This window comes from Egretta garzetta, unplaced genomic scaffold (assembly GCF_000687185.1).
Source record: "Egretta garzetta isolate BGI_Z169 unplaced genomic scaffold, ASM68718v1 scaffold383, whole genome shotgun sequence".
In the NCBI taxonomy this organism is placed as follows: Eukaryota; Metazoa; Chordata; class Aves; order Pelecaniformes; family Ardeidae; genus Egretta; species Egretta garzetta.
The window spans coordinates 2,117,485-2,130,995 of NW_009259100.1; the positions used below are offsets into that span (position 1 = coordinate 2,117,485).

Genomic DNA, 13,511 nt, shown 5'->3' on the forward strand with positions numbered 1-13,511 from the left:
CAGACCATGCTTGGTCTGGGGATGAAGGGAGTACTGAGAAAGGAGGCCACCATTTCTCTTTCCACTGAAGCAGAATCACAGCAGAAGCTCTCCAATTTGCTGTTTAGGGATTATCCCTAAATGACTTTAAACTGATTTCAAACTACTTGTCTCTGAAATACAGTTTTCTGCCTGTGGCTGCCTGAGCTAGACCATTAAACAAATCTATCAGGAAAAATGCATCTTAGCTAAGCATAGTTTTTTGCCAAATATCTTAAATCCTAGGCTATCCTATTCCTTCTGTCCCTAATCCTCTTGCATGACCTCACACCTAAGCCAGAATGGTATCACTCTACAGGACATCCAGGATACATACATCCATTTTAAGCCAGTGTGAAGCGATTCGCGTAACTCTAGCTTATAAGAAATGCTCCCACAGTCAGTTTAAATACTGAGTAGAGCTAGTTCACTTCTGCCTAAAAAAGGTCCAGATGCAAGCAAATCACTGAATGACTTTGCTTATTTTTTGATACTCTGGTACTGCTATGCCCATGAACTTCCTCAGAAGTGCCTTCTAAACACAGGCTTGTAGAAGACCGGAAAAAACCTCTCAAGCTGGCAGACAGAGAAGACTTAAAGTGAGTGACATTCCTCTTTTCACCTCAAGACAACCCTGTTGCTAGCAGCAAGATGCATCCTAGCGACACCGCAATACTCCCAAATCATGAAAGGAGGCAATGACCACAGCAACACCGCTGGATGCCACCCCTGCCACAATGACAGCCCGGCTCCTGGAAGTCTCAGCAGTTTGACTGACGTACCTGCACTTTGCACTTCCACTCCCAACTGTTGCATAAAACTGGTGAGTGCTGTTAAGTAGTTACTTCCCTCCACAAATAAGAGGCCTTTATACACGGTAATAATGTTTTTTCATCTTCATAACACAGAACAACATTTCCAAAGCCCATTAGCAGCCCTTCTGGCTGACAGGCCTACTCAAGAGAGAACCATCTCAGCTACCCAGGTCTTTCAGCGAATAGGTGCAAGGTTCCTACCTTGTGTAGCCCAGAAAATGCTGACAGGTGCAGAAGTCACATCTCTGCTCTTTACCCAGCTGTTGTTGCGGTGCCGACTCCACGCAGAGATAACACAGAAATAATCCCCTCTGTCACTTTCTGAAGTCCACTGGATTCGTAAACTGAAGGTGTCAACAGCCTTTTTAGAGAAGATTATTTCCCCATTCTGAGTCCGCTCTCTGCTCCTGTCCCCAAGCAGCAGAGTCCAGTCTGCATCCATCGTGGCCAGGAGTTCCTCTGCCACCACATCGTCACTGCGCAGTCGCGGCCTGTAGTACCAGGAAACCGTGAAGCGGATATTTGCTTCGGTGTCTTGTGCATTTGTGATCCTACAGTTGAGCTCTGTGGGGTCATCTGAAAACTTGGGTGTTTTAGAGGCGTTCAGAAATACCTCATAGTCTGGCTCTGCAGTAGAGGAAATCCAGAAGAAACAGGTTAGAAGCTACAAGCAGTATAGAGAAAGTGCCAGAGCTTATTATGAGATACTGCGAACTTCTAACACCCAGTCTGTGAAAGCACCTGAGCTGGAAGCCAAGTGCCAGAATATGCATTTTTCTTACAAGACCTGGGGGCTGGGAACTTGGACTCCAGTTCGCAGGCTTGCACCAGTCTGACACAATTATGCCTAGGCCTACATTTCCAAACAAGACCTTTCGTTTTGGGTGTTTAGTCAGACCATTTCTTAAAAATCATTCCCTTCTATAGGCCTGGCCCCAAGAATCCACCATGTGGGTTCAGTTTCAGTCCAGCCAGGCACCTTTTGCACCTGTCCAAATGCCTGGGGCAGCCTGCAGCAAGAGGAGACTGGCTATTCTCTAGCTTTGCACTGACCAGACACATCCCACTTCCCCAGTTCCTCTCCAGGATAAGAGGCCATTTCCCAGCCTGAAATGCCTTCTTTTCCACACTTCGCCATCCCATCATGTCTCTACAATACTGTTAAAGAATATTAGAAAACAATCCAAAATCCAAACACTTCACCCAGTCACCAAAACCAGGGGGCATGGGTACCACCACTGGCACTGGCCACGGGCAGCACCAACAGCAGTGCACAGTAAATTTCAGCAGGCAGCATAATAAATACCAACTAGGTTAAGAACCAAAAACGCATAGATCAGAAGAGCTTCACAAGTCTGAAGAATGAAGTACATGCTGTACAGCCCTGAGGCTGGAATACCTCAAGCTTGAAAAGGAGTGCCTGAAATGCATGGGTTAAGAATAGGGCTGTTGTATTTAAATCTGAAATAGCTGGCTGTCCAAAGCCTAAAAGCGATAAGGCAGCCACATGACTACTTTCTCTCAGACTACAGAGATAGTAAAGGAAAAAGATTACAGCAAGAACCTCACACCACAAAGGAAATACATATTTATTTACTAGCGTTAGAATATTTTTCTGTCTTGCTGTCTACTATAATTCAGAAAAAAGACTAGCTTTCCAACTGTTCAGCCAATACTCATCACATGGCTTTTACATTGTAAGTGTATTCATCGCTCTATATTTATTTCTTGCTTTATGTTTTATTTGGCATTTTGCCCTCCTAGAAACAATTAACCAAAGCTATAATTGGGACAGAGCAGGCAATCTAAGGCTAAACTTAGGCTGAGCTCACCAATGAGCCAAGATAATAAAGCATCTTAATAGAACTGCTGTGCAAACTGTGTGCACACATGCGCTTTTGGACTTCAGATGCAAAGGATAAAAACAATTGTATCAAGCAAGCTGGCTGCTATGTCAGCTCGCAGAAGAGATCTCTCGCCATTAAGTGTTATGCATGCAGTGTCCTTGCATCTAGCAAGAACAAGGGCATTAATACACACCAGGCACTAGAGTACCTAGTGATACTGATGCTGAGTTTCTGCAGTATTAGGTAACACACAAGCATAAAAGTACTGTTTACGTAAGTCTGTAGTACCGACAACCAGCAAACCTGTGCAGATTTCTGCACGTTTTCAGTGTAAGTAAGGCATAATAAAATGCATAGAATTCCTCTGCTGTAACCAAGGCATAGATTATTAATGGTGGCCAAACCCCACTTTTGGTGTAAGCCCCCATAGATCCTACAGCTACACTACTCTTCCTGTCTCAGTCACAAAAGACTAGTCTTCTTCAGGGCCTCGTGACACACTGCTCACACTCTGCAATTTTCTCATCATTCCCCCTCGCCTCCCCCCCTCCCCCCCCCAAAAAAGAAGGCATTCGAGACCAATTGATATTTTCGCAGGAATAAAGACTGTGAAAGCAGAAACTCTTCTCTAGACAGGAACACAAGAAGGAAGAAGCTGCAAGAAACTCGAGTTCTTAGAAAATCACTTCAGGTTTGTTTTATTTGTGGGCAGGGGAAGGACTGCTAAGAAGAGAGTTTTGGCTTTGACAGCACCACTCCAGATAGGCGCTTCACCCTGACAGACACTCAAACAGAGGATTTAGAAAGAATAAAAGGCTGGCTGGATAAACCTCATTCCTCCAGTCTGTCAGCTGTCAAAGAACAGCCTCACTGACAGTTCAATGACTTAATACTCCAGCAGCTCTTAACTTCCATTAAGGAGGAGGAGTCGCTGAATTCTGGATGCAGTTGAAAACCTCAAATGCTGAAAATTCATTCTACTTTCCCTTGCCCTAGCAACCAAGCATCTGCTGAAGAGCAGATTTTATTCTCTCCAGTTCCCAAATAATACCAAATTGGAATGGAAAGAGTAAGGAATAGTCCTGCAGGTACGGGCACTACGAGAGAGTACATGAGCGTGCAGTGCACCTGCGCATGCACGAACACATGTGCACACGTGCACATGCACACAAGTCAGGGGAGGAAGGAACACTCACAAGTTGAATGTGCAATTTGAATGGCTGAATGAGGTACAGGAAATCAAGACATTCATCACTTGTGCACTTCTAGCACACATTACAAGCATACTTGAGAACAGCCACGGCTCAACTGCTCTGTACAATGCTAAAATGCAACATTTAAAGTCATTGTCACTCGGATTTAACCTTGTGACATAGCTATTTATTTCTGAAAACCAGGCTTCAGAGCAGGCTCTCTATATGCTGCCTCATTCAGTACTTTTATGTTGGAGGAGCTCTGCCTTTGTAACCAGTACCACCAGGACTTTGGGCAGTACCACCCGTTTCTGACAGCAAGAGGTGCATGGAGAGTTTAAGCCACATACTTGCATCCAGTCAAAGCTGGGAACAAACACCAAGTACTACAGCTCTGCGAGCTCTCCCCCAGCTCATATCTAGGGTTCAATTCATGCTTCCAACACAACCAATACTTTGTGAATTTCAGCAGGTGCAGATACCTTACCTACAGCATCCTGCAACACCATCCTGAGTTTCATTGCTTGTGAATTGAAGCTGTCTCCCCAAGATTAAACTAGGAGACAGGATGTGTAGGCTGACATATCTAGACCTATCCCTAAAACAACAGGCCTTTTAGAAGTTTTGCTGGAGTTTCATTTTTACTATTTCTCCCAAGTAACTTACTTCTAAGGATATTTGCATAAAGAGAGATCTCCACAGCTGGGATAATGCGAAGCAAAAGCTTTACAATCTGCAGCATGCATATGAGACTGTGGATCTCCAAAATAGATGTGTCTAGCAAAAAAAAAAAAGGGAAAGATACTGTCAGCCTGCTGTTGTAGGCCAAGTAGATCAGATAAGCCTGTTGAATCTGTTACCTACAGCTTCTGTTGCTCATTCAGTCAACCAGTCTTAAATGAACTGTTAAACACAGCTGCTTGTAACGAGCCCCTTCCAAAAAAAAATGTGAACATTGACAGTATTGGAGCTGTAAGAAGGGAAAACCACCAAAAACAACTGGGGGATGAAGGAAGGAGAGAGTAAAGAGATCATCAAGTAGATTGGGTTTTTTCCCCCCACTGGTGAATTAAAAGAACTTGCTGCAGAAATGCTGAAGTAACATATGGAAGCTGTAACTTCAAGTGCACAAATAATTCTTTGCTTGTCCAAAAGGCTAAAAACCCACTCATCTCTAGGACCAAATGATGAAAAATGCACCATACTGAGTGGGATGTTAAATACCGCAGGAAAATCCCATTTAGTGGCCACTATGCTAATCAACACTACTAGCATTAAATGAGCCACAAACCAGGTCTCTCTCACTCAGTCACACTACTCAACAGCTATGTCACATGGTCTTGTAAAATGGACTTCTGTGTTGAAGGAGGAGAATAAAGCAGTATAAAGTCATGTTCCATTCTAAATCCATCATTAGGATGTGGTGTCTCTCTAGTGATTAAAGCGACAAAACAAAACCCCAACACCTTTGAAAGCTATTAGAGTTCATTGTCAAGTTTCCATTATAAATTATTTTTATGGTGTATGACTCAAAAATCAGGGGAAGCATCTGATATCACTATGTTCAGAGCTCAGAGAGAATGCCTGTTGCTGGACCAGAGCCCTGCTAATGGTATGAGGGAGGTAAAACGGGACAACATGACAACAGGGGCAGCTTCAGCCCCTGGAAAACAAGGCAGGCTTTTAAGTCCTATTTCCCAATTGCAGACTGTTCAATGACACCAGAACATGGAGTGCATGGATGGGACATGAGGCAAGACATCCTAAAACCTGGTAATGTACAAAACCAAAACCCCATAGGACAGATCAGTATTTTTATATGTGAGAGAGAGAGACCTTACATATAGACAATAAATGCAAACGAGAAACTTGCACAGAAGAGATTCTGCAAGGTCCTCTCCCTTTTCTGATGTGACCAAGGAATGAGTGGTGCATTACCCATGAAGTCTGAAAGCAGAATGACTCACCTAATGCTGTCACCACCACACTGACTGGTGCAGATATCCTCTCCACCACCTTATGCCAGCTCCCGTTGTGCAGTGGTACCCAGACAGCTGCTTGGCAGAAGTAGTAGCCAGAGTCTTCAACATCCACATCACGCACCAACAGGCGATAGGAGTTCCTATCTACATGGCTCAGGCTGATGAGAGTTGAATCACTGACAATAGAATCATGGTCCATGCTCAGCAAAACCTGAGCATCTGACAGGGTATCATCAGGTGATGCAGAAAAATACCACATCACCTCCGCTTGGAAAATACCACTCCTGTCTGTTGTGATGTTGCATGTAAGATCCAGGGAGTCTCTTTCGGTCACAGACACATTGCTTGTTGAGATGACCACATCTAGAGCTTAGAAATGAAGAGACAAAAATTCAAACAAAAAGTTATTATTTTTTCTTTAAAAAAAAAAAAGTCTACTAAGTTATCTAGGACTTCACATTCTATTACAGAAGCTTCTGAAGTAGCTCAGTAGCCCTACATTCAAATGACTGTTTGATATGGAGCTGCATGATCTATTACAAGGGAAGTACGCATTGTCAGTCAAACAAGGGATGCGTGATGAGGGGGAGGGGATGGGGGAGGAGGAGAACACGGTTTTTACAACTCAACAGCAACTGGTCCATGAAGGCTTTGTCCCAATCACAGACTGCATGTCACCTTCACACAGCAGGAAAACCTGTGCAGGATTTTCCATTCTCATGGGAGGGTCAAGCTGGTTTGGGACTATCTCTCAGAAGAAAAAGTGTCCATTGAAATCACTAGGAAGTATATTAGAATTCAACTTTGGTTTCTGCTGAAATCGTTTTGAGCTCCTCAACAGAACAGCTTTAGATGAGAAGCCACCACAGACACACGTTGGAGTCCTGACTGACCTCAGGTATGTTGCAGAAACATGAAAATGGAAGCAAACAGAAGGCAGCAGTAACTCCTTATACTGCTGACTCCTCCATTTACTGCTCTGAGCAACACACACTGGGGACTTCAAAGTAAAGCCAATAGCCACTTAAAACACATTTAACAAACTCTTCCACTGGCCGGTGAATATTTTTAATACATATAGCACACGTGGTCATAGCCAGCATTCAAACAGGACCTTCTGCATTCTGTAGGTTACCAGGCTGGCCACAGCTTTATTAAAAGAAAGCCATGGGATGAAAAGTGTCAAGACCAGGAGTAGAAAAGCTGGCCTTAGTTACTTGTGAGACGTAAACCAGGGGTACTGCGTGTGTCATTTTTAAACCTCAGTGCATATCATTCACCAAGTTACCTTGTTACCACATGTCTGCACTTGCTCATTCCCTCATTCTACATTGCCTAAAGATTAGATTTGGATCTCAGTGCAGCACCATTCCCACAGTGTGTAACGCAGCTGCTTCTAAAATCTCAGCTGAGGCCAGCAGACAGGGCTGCAACGGCAGCAGCTCTTCTCAGCAGATCTATGACCAAGACCACAAGCAGGATTACAGATTCCTGCCTTAAACAGGCAACCATGTCTCTGGTGCAGATTAGTGACTTCTATGTAAAACCATGTTCTACTATATAATAGGTACCCATCTGTAAAAGCTTTCCAGGATTATCATATCAGGAATGAGACACAACATATAAAGGCCAGAGCCCAACTGAGCAACTACTACTATTGCCGATAAAACCAAGCAATGCTCATCTTACCACTTACCACTTGATAGCACAGAGCAGTCAAACTGAACAGAGGGTAGCAAGCCCCAGCCAAGTGGTAAAGCAAAGTCCCCTGTCTGATGAGTATCTCATTGGGACTGCCCTCACTGTTTTATCATGGGACTGGAATCAGTAGGAAAGCCTAGTTAATTTAACAGACTAATACCAGAATACAAAATAAGACTCATCTGCAAGGTTAAGAGCAGCATTTCTCCAAGAAATACTTCTGCCTTCATGAAATACTGACAGGTGTTCAGAATCTGGCAGTATATGCATACAGAGGGACTCAGAGTTTACCCCATGTGTATTCTCAATGCTCTGTTTTTGGTTACAGACATGTCTGAAGGCTTCGCTTAGGGTTATATACCTGTTGTGCAAGGCACTATTAAAAAAAGACATACAAGAACAAAGCAAAGCCCACAGATGTAATGATTTTAGGAGATGAAAGTGATGGGCAACAGAAAAAACACACACAGTTACATGTGCATGACTTTTTTCATTAGATATGGTAATTTATCTTTTGTTTTATTCTGGTTTTTTTTTTTAATTTTGTTTCTACAAATTCAGACCTACAGTTTATAGCAGCAGAGAATGAGGGAAGTGCACCAACCGGGCATACCATCATACAAGATCATTTTAGCATGCAAGTGTAGAGGTTTCTGATGCAAGCACAAGATAGTCTTCAAGTCCTACTACAGGATGTGTGGGTAAAAATTTCCACAATGTTTTGCTAGAGAATAACCTATCCCATTTAGTATAACTTTAGAGAAAGCCTTCATGCCCCTGACAAAGTGCCAATGCTACCAATGACTGAGCTAAAAATTAAGACCAAAAAATCCTAAACAAAAAAACAAACTACGAAGCCTACAAATAAACAAAACCACACACCCAAAACACATTAAAAAACTGCACTACTACTGGTCCTGGCCATTCTCATGCTGTTTTCAGCCACTCATTAAACCCCACCTACTTAAACCAAACTCTCCAAAAGTGCAACAAAAGAGAGAATTACAGCTCTTAATTAAGCAAACCCTGCCTCAGCAGAGAGCAACTGCAAGCTTTACTGTGTAACAGATACCCTGAAAAAAAAGAGGGGGCAGATTGATCCTGTCAAATTTCACAGGCTAAGCACCACCAGGATACTAAAACTACATCCAAATGAGCTAGCAAAAAAACCCCCAATAGTTCTGGGTTCTCCCCATAGTGATTAAAGGATTACAAAAATGAAAAGAAACCCTTACTGTCTGAACAATTCTAAAATATCTTGATAATCTCACATTTCTGAGGGACCATCATCACCTGTTTTTCCACCTATTGAGTGGCAATATGCATCGCTCCTGCTTTCCCTTCTCCAGCTAGCAGCAGTAATGCTAATGCAATTAAGTGCTTATTGCATCTACTCCTGAAACCTACATGGGCAGGGATATCTGGATATCCTCAGCACAGCACAGCACTATATGTATTTTTATCTCCTTAGTTCAAGCATGCAATGATGTGTTTAACACAACCATTACTGTCCTAGACCCCAGCCAACATTGCGGAGCAATCAGACCAGTGTCAGTGATAAAAATCACTGGATAATTTATCGTGTTAAATTATTGCTGCCTTCCTCCTTTCTCTTGATCTTTCTATGCTATTTTAATAACGTACAGAAAAGTTTCACATCTGTCACTGAATCACAAGCCATTTTTACAGGGGAAGTGCAATTGTTTAGTGCTATGGGACAACCCATGTTAATGGGAGAGCAGAGGGAAGGTGTGGGGTACTCTGGGGTTAAATACAATGTTTATTTAAGAAATATAAAAAACAGAAGCAATCTGAAGTGAACTAAGGATGAGATAAAAATCTAGGTCTAAGCATCTAAGAGTTCCAGTCAGCTTCCATGCCATCACCCTTCTCCTCAAAATAAAAGCTAGCAAAGTTATACCAAACGTTTTCTATCAGCTCAGATGTGAACAGGCCAGCTATCCAAACAGAACTCTAGGTTTCTGGAATGTATCCTCATTTGGTTCAGCTTACCCAATTTCTGCTCTCAAAGTATTACAGTCTGCAACTACAGTGCTGCTGTAGCTACAAGCTGTGACCCCAGCCCATCAGTAACACTCACCAGTCCTTTGGATTGCCATACTTGCTATCTCCACGCTCTTCTCCTGAATCTTCTGCCATGAGCTATCTGCTCCTCTCACCCACTCGCTCACAAGACACCTGTAGGCACCCCCATCCAGTGATGAGGCCTGGGATACAGATAACCGATATGTGTCATTTGCTCCTGTGTCCAAGCGGATATCTCCGTTACGGTAGCGCTCTTCATAGCCAGGACCTGTCTGGAATTTGCCCTCATGAGTCAAAGATAGGATGTCCCGCCAAGTCAATCCACTTTTGATCTGCCAAGTCACATGCAGGTGAGTGTGCTCCGGTGAGGTGGTAATTGCTGAGCAGCGCAACTTGAAGGAGTCACCCTCAGACAGCCTGAGAGACATTGAGGAACGTGCTTTTGAACCACTCACCAATAAGCCGTCGGAAATCACTATTAAAAAAAAAAGACCAAAAGACACAAGCATCATAAAATGGAAGAAAGAAGAGAACACCCACACTGACCTGTTCAGATAAGAGTCAGTAAAAACTACCACATGGTAGTTTGTTACCTGGCCAATCATTCCTTCTTCCACACAAATATATTCCAGGAACAAGGAAAATTCAGCTGAAAATCCATTAAAGGAAGTGCTCCCCTTTAAACAAGCCAAGACAAGCATTCAAATTCATTTATCCTTCCCCTCGCTTTAGTTTCTTATCCAAACATCATCATTCTGACTATTCCCATCCAAAACCATCTTGATTTTCATGAGAGTAAAAGGTAAAGACACTTGAAAAAAACCAGTCTCCCAAGCTCTACTGAAGAATCCTAAATGAGACCGCAAAGCTAGGGCATGACTGCAGTATCAACATGCTAAAGAGGAAAAGGAAGATTACCTCCTTCATATAGGAAGTTCTCCAAATGACACTATAAATAAGTCAGAAAAGACAGGCTGTGGTTTTTTACCTGAAGTTAGCCTCTCTACCCAGAGGCTTAGGGACATCAAATATTTGCAGATGTCTTCAGAAAACCTACTGCTTAGTTTTCCCATTTTTTATTTACATATTTACTAAACAGAAAAAAGGAAAGTGATATTTATAGTAAACAGCCTCTCTTTGCTTCTTTACCTCACTTGCCTTTGCTATCATACTTCCCAATTTTTGATTTTGGCATTAGGAGAATTAAACAGGAACAGGGAGGAGAAAAAAAAAAAAAAAAAAAAAAGAAAAATCACAATTCTCATAAGCAACAGAAATTCAATGTTCTTAAGGGTACATCTATAATGAATATCAAAAACAAATTTAGAGCACACCTCACTCTTCAGAAATACCTTTCACTTGGACCTCTGCATCATAATTTCCCTGAACAGTGGCATCAGTGCTGGGCGTGGAGCATTTGTATCTCCCTTGGTCAGCTGGCTGGATGTTTCTAATCACAAGTTCCACAGCATCGTTGCTGCTCCGTCTCAGTTTGATATCCCCGTGGTCCACGCGTTTTTGGTACTCCTCAGAAGTGAATGTGGAATCCCAGGTACTCACTATCCGCACAAAGTCAGTCTCTCGGGAGAACTCCCAGTCAAAGTTCTGTTCACTGGGTCCATCGTAGTCACTTACGCTGCAAGGGATCACCACCTCCGTGCCCCGTACGCGAATAAGAGGACCTTTGGGTACCCTCACAACACGCCCTCTGCAGAAGGCTAGGCAGCAGAATAAAGAGAGAGAGAACATACAGTTAACAAAAGGAATTACCAGGATAGAATTACACCCAAAAAAAAAAAAAAAAAAAAAAATAGAGTAAGGTTGGGCACCCCACTCTGTAGACACTGGAAGTAGTAAGAGCAGTATTTCTCATTAACATTTAATCTCACTGGAGCAGGAGCCCCTAAACACACCATTTTTAGTGTGGACAATCTTTTTTTCATTATTTAGTAACACGCTAGGTAACCAAATACTGAGGGAGAGAAAATTGTAAGGAGAAAAAAAAAGAACTAGTCACAGATCCAATGGGTAACAGTTTCTCTACAACACGCGAAGTGCTATGTAAGACACTTAAACAACATTAACAAGTGGTTTTTATTGCTACAGGGAGGGCATAACCTAATAATGCATTTTTGTAAGTCTTCTGCTGACATCAGTAGAGTGTTCGAAGTAGGAAACTAACTCTCCCCTAAGTTGAGGGCCATAAGAATGGTAAGTTAACTTTCTCCAAAAATGAGCATAGTCACTTCTGACCTGAAAGGTTGTGGCTCCTCTAACACAGGTGAGCTTCCATGCCTTCCTAATGGATTTAAAAGGAAGAACTGATTTCAACAGACACAATTTGCTTGAACAGATTTCTGCAACCACACCCATTTCCAGCACACACTTCCTCTTTGGTGGAAGTCCCAGAACATGGGAGCATGAGCAGACAAGGCTCCCTCCAGAGCAGAGAAACACACAGTGTTCAGAAAGTGTTTTCTGGGGCTGTCTCACTAGAAGGATAGAACAACAGCAGCAGTTCTCTGCAGAAGGCTGGCAAAGCAGTATGTTACGCTCCAGGCAAAAGTGTGAAGCACTTAGGCTAGCCAGAGAACCTGGCAAAGACACAGCAGACTTTTCTGGTTGATTTGGCTCTATAGCCCAAAGAATAACCCCAGCAGCTGCACAAGGATTTTGGCAGGTTCTTCCTTCCCAAAAGAGCAAACTGCTTTGATTCATAGTTTCAGTTTCAATCAGAGAAATCTTTTCAGAGAGAGGTACTACCTAAACTCAAGTCTCCAAATACGAACAGCCTACTGCATCCCACCAGCTCCATACCCTAGCAAAAATATTTTAGCAACCAGGTAGAACAGGAGATGCCAGAACACTGATCAACAGATCTTATTAAAACCAAGTAGCTGGCCGTAACAACATCAAAAGCAGTCAGACCAAAAGGTTGATCTGAGATACCATAGAGGCAAAACCAGATTTAAACAAACAACCCCCCAACACACAAAATCTACCAACCCACAACTGCTCTAATTCACCAGCTACATTGGGAAAGCCACCAGCTAGTGACAGGAACAGCAATATACTTGCTGAGCCTTTCCCTCCTATCACTCTGTATATCTTCTTGCTGTAGATTAAGACCTGACTTGCTGTCTCAGAACTACCATGCCAACAGGTATCCAGGTGCAGGAAAAGAAGTTAAGTCACATGGAGAGAAACCACCCACTGGGAAACCTGTTATAAAGTGCAGCTTGTCCTCTCCAGAGCAGCATGTAGGTGTTAAAGAATAAAGATTTCTGTGGGCATTTAAAAACTACACAAACAGCTGTACACACTGGGTATAACTACAAGATAAAAAGTGTATTTTTATCCCCAGTTACAGTTCAGCCAACAGTTGAACCAAGGGCTGACACTGACTTTACCTCCCTGGTTCACAACTCCCAGCACGCTCCTTGCTTTGCAGGCTGTTCACGTGTACAGGCTCAGTCGTAATAGTCCGATTTCCTCATTGCCATGACCTTCTGTATTCAACATTAGTACTTCATTAAACTTATTTGTAATGCAGACTGGGGTTAATCTCTTACCCCTTATATCCCTCCCAGAAGATGATTATTATGTACCTGACCAAGTGATTCACTAGTCCCAACACGGAGGCCGGACTTCTCTGCACCATTGACGTGTGAACCAGAGAGAAAAATGTCCAGTGCCGACGTATTGTTCCGCAACCAGGTGTCTTTAAGGACATCTCACTAAACACAAGCACCGCATACTAAAATCATTTATACAGAAAAACAACCAAGAAAAAAATAAAGCAAGCTGGAGGGCTCTGGTATATTTCCTTGCTAGATCTTAAGTTGCAGCCCCATTCAATCCTTCAACTTATCCTCTTACAGAAAGCGGTAACAGCAGCAGGTAAGCTTT

General features: G+C 42.8%; 1 protein-coding gene across 1 annotated transcript in view; it reads right to left on the minus strand.

The window, feature by feature from the left end:
- Nucleotides 1-11,320, minus strand: part of PTGFRN (prostaglandin F2 receptor inhibitor) — a gene marked incomplete at its 5' end in the record, with an annotated part of 38,918 nt that extends 27,598 nt beyond the window's left edge. Inside the window, 4 exons of the mRNA XM_009635218.2 lie at nucleotides 1,035-1,460; nucleotides 5,841-6,224; nucleotides 9,658-10,077; nucleotides 10,955-11,320. Of these exons, the coding sequence (XP_009633513.2) occupies nucleotides 1,035-1,460; nucleotides 5,841-6,224; nucleotides 9,658-10,077; nucleotides 10,955-11,320 (1,596 nt within the window). The remainder of the gene's footprint in view (nucleotides 1-1,034; nucleotides 1,461-5,840; nucleotides 6,225-9,657; nucleotides 10,078-10,954) is intronic.
- Between the last annotated feature and the right edge of the window lie 2,191 nt (nucleotides 11,321-13,511).